The 12,166-nt window shown below is 37.8% G+C and overlaps 1 protein-coding gene across 1 annotated transcript in view; it reads left to right on the top strand.

The window, feature by feature from the left end:
- Positions 1–7,289, top strand: part of PDSS2 (decaprenyl diphosphate synthase subunit 2) — a 179,183-nt gene extending 171,894 nt beyond the window's left edge. Inside the window, exon 8 of the mRNA XM_024202614.2 lies at positions 6,209–7,289. Within this exon, the coding sequence (XP_024058382.1) occupies positions 6,209–6,367 (159 nt within the window). The 3' untranslated portion in view covers positions 6,368–7,289. The remainder of the gene's footprint in view (positions 1–6,208) is intronic.
- The last annotated feature ends 4,877 nt before the right edge of the window (positions 7,290–12,166 follow it).

The raw sequence follows: 12,166 nt of genomic DNA on the forward strand, positions 1-12,166 counted from the left end.
CCCTCCGGCCGGAGGCTTTTTTGCCTGGGGCGGCAAAAAAGCCAGAGCCGGCCCTGGTTGTTTTCTGAAACCTCTAAAGAACATACACACTTTGTCAATGCAGATGGATAAATGATTTCCTGTACATGTTAATAAAATACGCTGTTAAAACACTGTTATAGCTGGAGTGACTGCTAAAGCAAGATTTCATAACAAATTTCATTTGAACTTTTTTTTTTTTTTTTCAGGTGCTAAAACTTTTTTTAAACTTTCTTCTTTGAGGCTGAAATTTTCCAGACTTAGTCTCTGCCCATATGTTACTTTTTTCTTAAGTTTCAGAAAAAACAACTCATTTATTTCAGTATGAGATGAATGGAAAAGAAATACCACCCTACTGTTCAAACTTAACATTCTATTAATGTACTTTTGTACAGGGAATTATATCACTTTAGATAAAGATTCAATTATCTTTATTTTTACTGTTATTTTACAATACAAGATGAATTTTAGCAAATATTGGGCAAACTACACTTACCCCTCCAATTCAAGTGACATCCTATTCTGTATACTACCAGGAAAGGCAAAGGAAAGTTTTGGATTATACAGTTTATACATTATGAAGTGAGGCACTTAAAATAAATAAATGATTGTCCAGCTCCCATTTGGGAAGGAAAGAAGAGGAAGAGCTTAACTGTGTGTCCAGCCACAAAAACAGATCGAATATGTAACAGTTAATGCTGAAACATTCCAAGATGCTTGAAAAGCAAAAGGAGGACAGGGTAGAAAATTAATCTATTAGCTATGACATGTATAGGTGCCATTTCAAGGTAACATTTTAGCAATCTAAATATCAATGTTTATTGAGGCAGAATGTTCCCACAAGAGAGAAAACAAATTTAGAAAAGCTAGCAAAGAACACTGGAAACACTTAATGCATTAGTTAGTCACTTGACCACTGATCAATTTAGGTTTGTTTTATTTCCGCAAGTACCATACATCTCAGAAGCAAACAGAATGTATTGGCTTAGTTCAGGATTAGAGGAAACTCATGATCTTTGAGGATCTCAGACCTGAACAGGAAATCTAATTACAGGATCATTCTCCTTAGATATTGTTCACAGAATCTTCTCCGAACTTGTTTGCTGACATCTTGTCCCAGAAAATACATGAGATCGTAACTAACTGAGTTTGACAAGAAAACAAATGTTAGGGCCTTAATGTTTTCTTTTCATAAAGCTATTTAGTTTCATTCAACAGTTCTTTCTTGAACTTTAGACTTTACACTGTTACTCAGGTAAAAGAACAAAATATTTACATCTCCATACAGTCTCTCTCCCAAAGCTGGGAGAAGTCTGTTCCTCCACATGAGTCTGGTTGGGTCAGAATATTTACCAGCAGTCTTCTCTCCTAGAAGTCCTGTCCCTTTATTTAAACTGGACCTTTCTAAACATTACAAAAGAAATAATTAAGGGGAAAATCTTTCAATAAACTTGATAGGCTCTGGATCATCCCCACCTGCTGGAATACTTATGATCCTTTCTCCTGCAAATGATTTTCTGGTTCTCCAGTGTCAACAAATTTTTTTAATAAAAAAATTATTATTTTTGTAGACTTTTTGTATAAGCTCTTCCTTCCAAGAGGAATCCAACATCATTGCTCTGGGTGGCCCACCACTTCCCCTACATTTTTTGCTGTGGCTGACAGCTTTCCTAATCTCTTTTTTAAAATTTCACTTTACATATGCCAGTTTTATCTTGAATAGACATTTTTACAGGGAGGACTGGGTGGCTTGAGTGAATGGAATGCGGAATATTGATTTTTTTCACCACTAGATCACTGGTTCAAATCCAGCTGAATCTGATAATATCCAAAGGTTGTTGCCATCTGCTAGCTGGCCAGTGCCCTATGTGAAATTAACTGCCAGTTTCAAAGTCTATTTCTCACTATGTGAGACCACTATCATCACAACTGGCAAACTTATGACAAGTCAGCAGAGAGGTGGGCATTGTTAAAATTGTTAGTCCCAATGTTGAATAGCCCTTAAATTTTAAATATGCCCTAATGCTGAAAAAACTAATGCTACAAAGTGAAAGTAACAATGAGTAGCATTCCATCTTCTGTGAATAATGACCTACTGATAACAATGTTTGTTTGGTATCCTGGATTTCACATGTATTCCACTCAAGTACAGAATTCTTGTCATTTCAAAATCTTGCTAGCTCATAAGAATACAGTTGGCAGGCACTGTAAGGTGAAGCCCATGGTTAATCAAAACATAATTGTTTCGGTCCATACAGATGTCTTTGTGACACCTGGCTATCCTGACATCATGACTTTGGATGACGCAAGTCTCAAATCTACCCTGCCTGACAACTGTCAGAAATCCAACCGGATCCATTTAACCTGCATTCCAAATGATCTCCTTTTCCTTCTGGTTTCGTAACCAGGGGCTGAAAGGGGGATAGGATATGAATTGCACTGACACTGGTGACTGGGGGTAAAGGATGAACCAGCATGGAGTCCAGTTGTGGAGATTAGCTGGAAGGTAGTGCTGGTGGCACTGTGAGTTGAACAGGAAGTGGAAGGCAGGTGGTCTGCCAGGAGAAAGGGGATTATGGGCTATTGCTCTGTTCAGAAGATAAAAGAGGTAAACGAAGGGGGTTCTTTTATGAGGAAAGTAGCAAGGAAGGTTATTTATTCTCAGTGCCTTGTTGTACATCGAGGATAAGTTAACTTGGGCAGGTTTTTTTAAATTATTTTTTTTAATGAACACACATAGCCACCTACAGAAATAACACCTTGGGCTTTTTGAGCTCATTAGATCGCAAATGAAGCAGTCAAGCTTGGTCAATATGTGGGTACCTCTAAGGAAAACCCAAGGTGCTGAGAAAGTAATTCTGGCAATTCAGTGGGTGGCACTCTTTCCTTCAAATCTGTTTTAAACCAGTATTCCTAACATGGTGTTCTGGAGCGCTGAGCTGTCTTTTGGATGAGATTTAAAGGTGGGATCCCTTCTGTTTGTGATCTTAAAGCTCTTGTGGCACCTCTTGGAAAGTAGAGTAGGGGCATTAGCCCCAATGCCTGGGCAATATCCAGTTTGGGTAATTGCATTTTATATATCTAAAGTTTCCCCGGTAGTTTTAATGCAATGGATACAATATTCACTTCCAGTCCTATTCTGTAGTTCAATGTTTGGTTGTGCCGTGTGCTCTTACAGTGTTGAGTATCACTGCAAAGATTCCTGTTTTTCAGTGGTGAGTGAAGTGATCCTATGAATAGAGAGATGAAAAATATTCCATATAAAGAAAGATGACAAAGATTTGTATTTTTAATTTGGAGAGGAAGTTAATGAGAGGGAACATGATAGAAGCATACAAAATAATGCATACAAAATAATACAAAAATCATGTGTCTGACGAAGTGGTTATTCACCCACGAAAGCTTATGCTCCAATACATCTGTTAGTCTATAAGGTGACACAGGACTCTTTGTTGCTTTTTACAAAATAATGAATAGCATACAGAAGGAAAATTGGCCACTTCTATTTATCCTGTCTCATAATATCAGAAACTCCTATTTTGTCATAATACACAATTGAAAGACATTAAATTTAAAACTGATAAAGGGAAGTTGGAACTCCTTGCCGCAAGACACTGTTGAGGCCAGAGATTAGCATTTATATGGATAACAAATATCACTAAGAATTTTTAAAAGTTCTTAAGGACTATAAGCCTTCATCTTTCAGGGCATGAGCCAAATAACTGATGGGGTTAAGAAGAAACTTCCCCAATGAGCTGGTTATGATGTTATTACCCTATTTGGGGTTTCTTTCACCTTCTGAAGCATCTCGTAGTGGATGGGTCTGATCTGGTATGGTAATTCTTATGTGAGTAGTTTGTAATAAGCTTGGGATGCTTTTGGTTGCAAGGTACCGTACACATGTAAGTAGTTATACATGGCATGCCTTTGAATGGGTTGAATTCTCACTCTGCCTTTAATAACGTGCAGACCCTATGTTAGTTTCCAAACTCTCCCTCTTTCTGGGGTTTGGCTTTATTAGTACCTGAAAACCAATAATAGAATGTAAACCTCAAACTAAGCTTCCTCTCTGAGCTTGACTGTCCCTAAAGTTTCCCTCCAGGATTTCTTCTTTCTGGTCCACTGTTGCCAGCAATCTCCTTCTGCATCCCTAATACCCTAATACCTAATAGTGTTGATGAGCTTCTAACACCTGCTGATAGGCTGGGTCAACCGAAGAACCCTTCTATCCAGTTAAAATTACTCTTTCTCACTAGAGACTCCATCCATCCTTCATGACCGTGGATATGTGGATGATTTACACATATTGGAAAAGGTGTTGAATAAACTGTACAGTGCACTTCTGCTTCAGGAGAAGTACTCCTCCAAAGCACAGTACATGAAAACTCTAACTTAAGTGGGGAATACATTTTTTATGAATTGGGATTTGAACACTAAAGTACTGTAATATGCTTTCAACTAATTTCATTCTCAAATACATACAATGAATCCAATTTAGTATGTATTTAGATAAGAAAAGTCAATCATTATATATAAATACAACTGCCTATATAAAATGGATGACTTACAGTTCTGGTCTTCAAATATTTCCATATCATTTAAACTAGATATGTTAATGTTATAGTGGTGTAAGTAATATTGAATAGAAGTGATTTGTGGTGATGTGTACTGTAATATATTGCAGTAAAAATTCCTTTAAAAGATTTATTTTCCATAATAATTTTAGATACAATATTGATATGTATTTAATAAAAGCTCTGTATTTGATAGGTTGATTCAATGACAATGAGACACTACCATTAAACCGTGTAGAATACATTAAAGATTGTGAAGCGCTCAGATACTGCAGGGATGGGGGCCATATAAATACCTAAGGGTACATCTACTGCAATTAGACACGCAGCTGACTCGGGTGAAGGGGCTGTTTAATTGCTGTAAAGACCTTCAGGGTTGGGCTGGAGCCCAGGCTGGAGGACCCTGCAAGGTGGGAGGGTCCCAGAGCTTGGTCTGCAGCCCGAGCCTGAATGTCTACACCACAGTTAAATAGCCCATCAGCCTGAGTCAGCTGGCACAGGCCAGCTGCAGGTGACTAATTGCAGTGTAGACATACCCTAAGACAAATAGATAAGACACCTGGGTTTGATTCCTGTCCTTTCACTCATCTAGCTGTTGGATTGGGATTGCTGTGAAGGCTACCTATTAAAGGCAATCAAACAATAAAAATTTGTATAAATATAGTTTCACCTCTTTCTGGTGATGCTCTCAGGATGCTCTTCATCATAAAAACAATTTTAAATACATTTTAACATAAGACCACTTTAAAGAACTTCAACAAAATTTAAAGTCTCATAAAAAGCATACAGATGTTGCCTGACATTCTACTCAAGTTTTGCACTTCTCTCCAGCAGTTTGGCAGAAAATGTCTATTATCCCATGGAAACATTTTCCTATTTAATATGATGCAAATTGGAGCTGTATTTCATCCTCAAAGTTACCATCCCTACTGAGTGCATTGAGTTTGCATGGCAGACTTGGGTTTAAGTTGTATTTTACTGAGGTAATTTGCTGTTGTCCACTATAACAAATGTAAACATATAATGAGCAAACAGAGCAATATTAATAAATGATATAAAAGATGGAGACATGAGTGTGCATATCCTCCTTAGTCTGCTTACAAGAAATCTGGAATTATATATTTATGAACTATGAAAATATGTATTTATAAAATATATAAATATAAAATATATAATATAATATATGAAATATGAAAATGTGTATTTATAAATCCATTTGGACCCGTGATACCCACATATGGAGTACAAGAAAATAAGTGCTTAGTTGACATGTTGGCTTAGTATACTATACAAAAATTATCTGGTTAGGGACAGGTCCAGATATGTAAAAACCTCCCATCTTTGTTGCATGCATGCTTGTAAGGCTTAGCATTTTGAATTATCAAGAAGTAGTGGTGTAGTTTAAATTGATTGGGGTTTTATTGTAGTTAGGAGCTGAAGTAGAGCAGCTTAATATTTGCAAATCGTATGAGAGCTTTCTGAGTGATTTGATTTTAGCTGCCCTGTTTACCTCAAGAAAAGGTAATGGAAATACTGAATTCTTACTGTTATCTTAGAAATAATTGTATACCGAGTATAGTCCAAACTGATTTTATTATGCATGTGTTTTCTAACAGTTGCAAGAAGCAATCAAGGCTGGCAAAGGTGTGACTTCAGCTATTGACCTATGTCATTACCATGGAAACAGAGCACTGGAGGCCCTGGAGTGCTTCCCTCCCTCTGAGGCCAGATCTGCTTTAGAAAACATGGTTTATGCTGTGACCAGATTTTCATGAGATACAGTTCAAAAAATAAACTGTTGTTCATTTGCAGAAAACAACTAGATGGATAGTGGCTGGGACAAGGGAAAAAATATCCTGTATTTTTAAAAGAACTAAATTTGTTAGTTGCCTTTTTTTTTTTTTTTTTTTTTTTGGTCGTTTACCGCATTGCTGAATGAACATGCATTCTTTGGAACTGCTATAAACAAAATTAGGGGAAAAAGGTCAAACAGTTTTCACTTGTCATGCCAGAAGCATACTTGAGGCTGCACCAGTAGAAATAATTAATGAGGCTCACTTCTGTGACCTCAGCAAATGGACAGGAAATAAGTCCTTATTGATTGGACATAGCCAGGGATGGCGCCAATGTGGTGGCCTGTGGTTTTCCTGCACTAGAGAGGACAGAGGGGGGCCTGAAGCTGCAGGTGTCAGGAGAAACACTTTCTAAAATTGCCAGAGAGAGGGCTGTTTAAGTCAAGAATTAATGTACCAATTTATCAACACGAAGGGCAGTTCAGTGAATTAATGAGGAAAAATCTTTTATCTGTCTACATGCAGTTATGTCTCCTCACACTGTTTTTATGTATTCAAATGTAAAATTACTCTGTGCCTAATGATTTCAGTATTTGAGAAACTTGCTGAGAATATGTGTCAAGCGTGGTAAGTAGGAGCTTTAAAATACTTAATCAAATATTAATTTGGCTCTGTTAAGAGAATTGATTGCCTGTGTTTTTATACTGTATGTATAAAATACTTTGCTCTGGCTCAAAGATGAGGTTTTCAATGCTTTCAGGAAAAAAATCTTTCCCCCAGATCAAGCAATTTGTTTCAACGCAATCTTACCCTAAATAATTTCCCAGATTTATGTGACACTTGTTTTCACTTAAGTCAAATAAATGTGAATTTGTAATGTTCAGCATCAATCTTTTGGCAGAAAGGAGTGTGGAATAGTCTTCTGTTAGCACAGATTTTTTACTCTTCTGAATAAATATATAGTACATGAGAAGTTTTTTTTAACCTTAGTGTGTCGGATTTTAAATCCAGTTACAGAAAGAATATAAGGTATATCAGAAGTCTGCAATTTGACACTGTCTCTAGTTTGTTCATAGGAGATGATTTTTGTGGTTTGCATGCATGCAATCTGAGAACTTCGTTGACAAGAAGGCTGAGTTTACATAAATGATCTAGATTGAGACTCAGCTACCTTTCTTCCTTCTGTGGTGTAATTATAGCCCAATCTGGAGACAGCTAGCACAGCAAACAGATTTCATTACATCGCTCACTCAAACATTAAGTGGAGTTATTTCTGTTAAATTTTACTCCTCCTCCTCCTACCAAAAAAAAAAGTAAGGTGTCTCAAAGCTTTTTTTTTTTTATCATGGACCAGCATGTTGCATTCAGCTGAAAGAAAATATAAAGCTACATCTGTTAAAGCATTGTCAATATATATATGCACCCAGTGTACTTGCGACATCGATGTACTTCCTCAGATTTATACAAGTGCAGTTTCAGTGCCTTTGACAGTAAACTGAATTCTTAGAGCATTTTGTTTTTATTCTTAAAAGCTTTTACTACCTTACTAAAGTTCAGTTAATTAGTAATTCTATTCAACTGTGTATAAATCAGACTTAGTCCTAAAACATTACGTTTTGTAAGAGCCATATGTTGCTTTCTCCTTACCATGAACCTACTTTTTTTTTTTTATTCAAACACTTCATGGTAATTCAGGGTCTGATCCTGCAGGAAGCTGAGGGACTCCAGAGACATCCTGAGTCCTTTCAACACCCTTTGATTTCCACTGACGACACTCAGTAGCATGGAAGAAACAGGCAGCATATTACAGGACGGGGCATATGTTTCTTTTCCTGAAAGTACAACTTTTATCAACATCTCTTACGGAAAACAAATAAGCAAAACCAAATAGTAGTGATATTGTAGACAGGTAATTTCATTGGTTGAATTGGTGGAAATGAACAGTCTCATACTAATGCCTTCATAATACAGATCTATGATATGTTCCAGTAACTAATTGAAAGCATGATTTTGTTGTTGTTTTGGATCCTTCAGGGATACCCTACACTGAACCCAACAGGCAAAACATATGAACTATAGGACTGGAAGTGATGACCTCTTGGTCATCGAGTCAAGTTCTCTATCACAGGCAATCCAGTCATATAATCCTTTTCATAAATTTTTCAAGCTCCATTTTAAAGCTAATTAGGTTGTTTGCCTTCACTACTCCTATTTAAAGTCTATTCCAGAACATCGTTCCTTTGATAATTAGAAACTTTCTTCTAATCTCCAGTCTAAATTTTATTCATGGCCAGTTTATATCCACTTGTTCTTGTGCCAACATCGTCGTTTAGCTAACAGTCACTGCTGAGAATTATCATTCTTTCTGCACAATTAGAAATACATATTTCTGTTTCTGACATCTTCTTCCCCACATTTTGTGGGCCATGAAGGCTCATCAGTTTTTTCCCTTCAACACCCTTCCCCTGTTCTGCCCAACAACATCCTGAAGGCCATGTGTTATAAGCATCATTCTTTGGCTGAGGAGGGTTGGAGAAGTGTAGCTTCCTCCACAGTTCTAGTCAGCATCACTCCTGAACCAGATAGAGTGATCAGTGCAGAGCAACGTGAAACTCTAGTATATTTTGGGTGCTGTATAAGAAATAAAAACAGTTAAGCATTCCTTATGCTATGCTCCCAGACAAAGAAGAGAGACAGAACTAATGTCAGAGAACAGTTTAGAATGACCGTTTGTTATGAAACCAAAAATAAAGAGTAAAGCTAGAGACATAAGCCCTTTATATATTGTCTCCTTTCCCCATCCTCATATTCTGGCATAGCAATTGGGCTGCCTCTGTTTTTGTCTTCTTTTCCTAGTCTTCAGCAAGTGACAGCATCAGCGCCTCATGACAGAAGTACTTCACTTTAGTTGATACCTCTATGTCACCCTTCCTGAGTTATACCCTAACTACTATATTGCAGGTGCCACCTTACAGTTAGGCACAAAACCTTAGCTAAGCCACATTATTGTGTCTCAACAAACTACACTCTTTACACTAACTTGTGCCCCTGCAAGAAGCATGGTCTCAGTGGTTAAGCTGGCTGTGCCACAGATTTGCTGTGCAACCTAGTGCAAGCCAGTTAACTTCTAGGTCTGTTTCTTCACCTGTAAAATGGGGACAGCTACTTATTGCACGGCTGTGAAGATCAGTTCTTTAATGTTTGTGATCATTGGATGGAAGTTGCTATACAATTGGCAAGTTGTTATTCTAATGGAACCATAAAATGGCACTTCTTTGGGGAGGCTGGGAGACCATCCTCCTCCCCCACTGCTCCCATCCTGGCGGCTGAGGGAGGGCGAGCTGTGAACTCTTTCTCTTCCCCAGCCTTATGCGAAGGATGTTGGAGTGGGGAATCTCCCTCTAGCTGTTGTTGGGGAGAGGGTCGACTTCTCCTAATTATTTTCCCTTCCACTTCACATGAAGGATTTCCAGTGGTTCTGAGCTGATTGGGCCTGTTTGCACTGAACACACCTTTGATCAACCAGTGCCTAAAGTTAGGCAGAATGAGTGGAGCACATGGTACTCCAGTTTTTGGGGTTTGTTTTTTTAATAAATAAAATAAAAGGTCATCTTCCCCCTTTTAAACTTAGACCAAATGTTAGACAGGGCAGGACTTGCTCTGTGATAGTCCCTCCATTTTTTCTTTCTGTGAGCAGATTGTGTTTCCTTTTCACAGATGCAAAAGGGCTGTGGCCTGTAATTGTGCTGTCAACAGATTTGCCAAGAAGGACACTACTGGGTCAGATCACTGGTTGCTATTGCTGCTCATCAACTAGTAGAACTTCAGACAGACCCTTTGAAAGAAACTTGGGGGTACATCATGTTCATTGGGGGCCCCAATCCCTCCCATTTCACTTTATTTGCACAGGTGTTACATTTGTTTTGGGGATCCCACTGAGCTCAGGGCCCCTTCAGTTGTCCCTCCTTCCCCTCCTCTCATCAGTCCTGACCTCAGAGAAAAGTGAGGTTTTGAGCCCATTGTACTCTTCAGAAGCTTCCAGATACTTCATCTTTACAGTGTGTAATGAAATACAAAGCTAAGACCTGCGCAGTCTCTCAGTCAACAAGCAGTTCAAAGGAAGAAGTATTTCAAGAAGTAGTTAGCTCTGACAGTCTTTTCACCAGACTCTCACAATATCCTTTCCTAACCCATTCCATAAATTGTATTAGCTATTTAAGGGTGCCAGGGGTCATGGATTTCTCCTTCAGAATAAACTTGGTACTGTAACATCCTTGTTTTCTGAATAACCTTTTCCTCTAGAATGTTGATCCCACTTTGGTAACTCCCTTAGAAATAACCTATGATAGATGAACTAGATAAAACCTAATTAGCCCATAGACTTTAAATTATAAAAAAAAGTTTGTGACACAATTAAGAAATAGAGGCTTCAAACCATCCCTGTCTTGTCTTTTCAAGCATTTGTGGTTTTGCCTGACTCTGCCCAGAGCTCCCTTAAACTTGCTTCAGAAATCAATGACATCTTCTGTATTAGCCAGAGGAATGCTTTGGGTCCCCCAAGTGTAGGAGATTCCTTCTCTCCCCTACCTGTTTTAAATGGAGATTTGTATTCCTTCATTTCCTGTGTAACCATTTTCAGAAAGTTCTTTATCAGAGTTTAACTGTGGAGATAAAAAGAGAAACAGACTTACCTTTTCTCTCTCCTTCTTCAAAACAGAACCAGAGGCAGCATGCCACCTTACCTAATTCTGGGAAAATAGAACAATCAGAAGGAGAAATGTGTGGACCATTATTTTAAAGTACAACTCTATTTGCATGATGAAATTGCTGCAGTTACCATACAGTGAATGAACCATTTTTCAATATATTTTAGGGGATTGTGGCCCTTAGTTAATAAATAGAGTGATGGGGGAAGTGTCCCAGTAATAATTTTAATAAACTTAATTTCTCAATTAAATATAGCCCCTTTTTAAAAAAAAAAAAAAGTGGTTTGGTTTCCAGTACAAAAGTTTAGGATAAGCTTTCGTGCTTCACGGAGCTCCTTGACTTCAGGTCAGAAGAAGAGCTTCTCTTCCACTAACAGAAGTTGATCCAATAAAAGGTATTACCTCACCTACCTTGTGTGTCTCATTCCTTTTCATATCCTGAATACAATATTTTACAACTAGATGGTTGTTTCTTTTGGCATCTTGTGGCAAAATACTCCAGAAGAGATATTCAGATTTAATTAAAAGCATGTACTGGATGCTGTCATATACCTAGGACTAATTAGCAAAAATCTGAAACAATTAGGGATAGCAAGGAGGGTGATCCGTACCCACATGGTGGCATGAATACCTGTGTTTTAGAGAGCTTTACTTATGAGATTTTCTGTAGACTGGCTTCTGCAAAGCAAGGGCATGATTAGGAAATGAACCATTTCCAATCTTGGCTCGTTTTGATGAAAGCTCTCCAACTTTCACATTGTGTCTGAGCATTTCTTCATTCATAGCATGTGCCCAACATAAACTGTTTTCTGTTTGCAGCATTTCAGCTGTACTATTTATAATCTAGTTAAACAATGCCAACTAGAGGCAGTAAAAGGTGTGTATTTCATATGCAAATCACTAGCAATAATTTTGTACAATTACACTTAGTTGCTTGCATCATTATGTTCAGCACCAGCATAAAAAAAATGGGTGTAGTGGGAGAACATTATAAAAAAAACGTGTTTTTTGTCTGCATTAATCCGACTTTTCTCCAGTTTATCAAACAATTTTTTGTTTTGTCGGTAAGTAAACT

Source organism: Terrapene carolina, unplaced genomic scaffold (assembly GCF_002925995.2).
Source record: "Terrapene carolina triunguis isolate 2854851 unplaced genomic scaffold, T_m_triunguis-2.0 Scaffold42, whole genome shotgun sequence".
Taxonomy (NCBI): domain Eukaryota; kingdom Metazoa; phylum Chordata; order Testudines; family Emydidae; genus Terrapene; species Terrapene triunguis.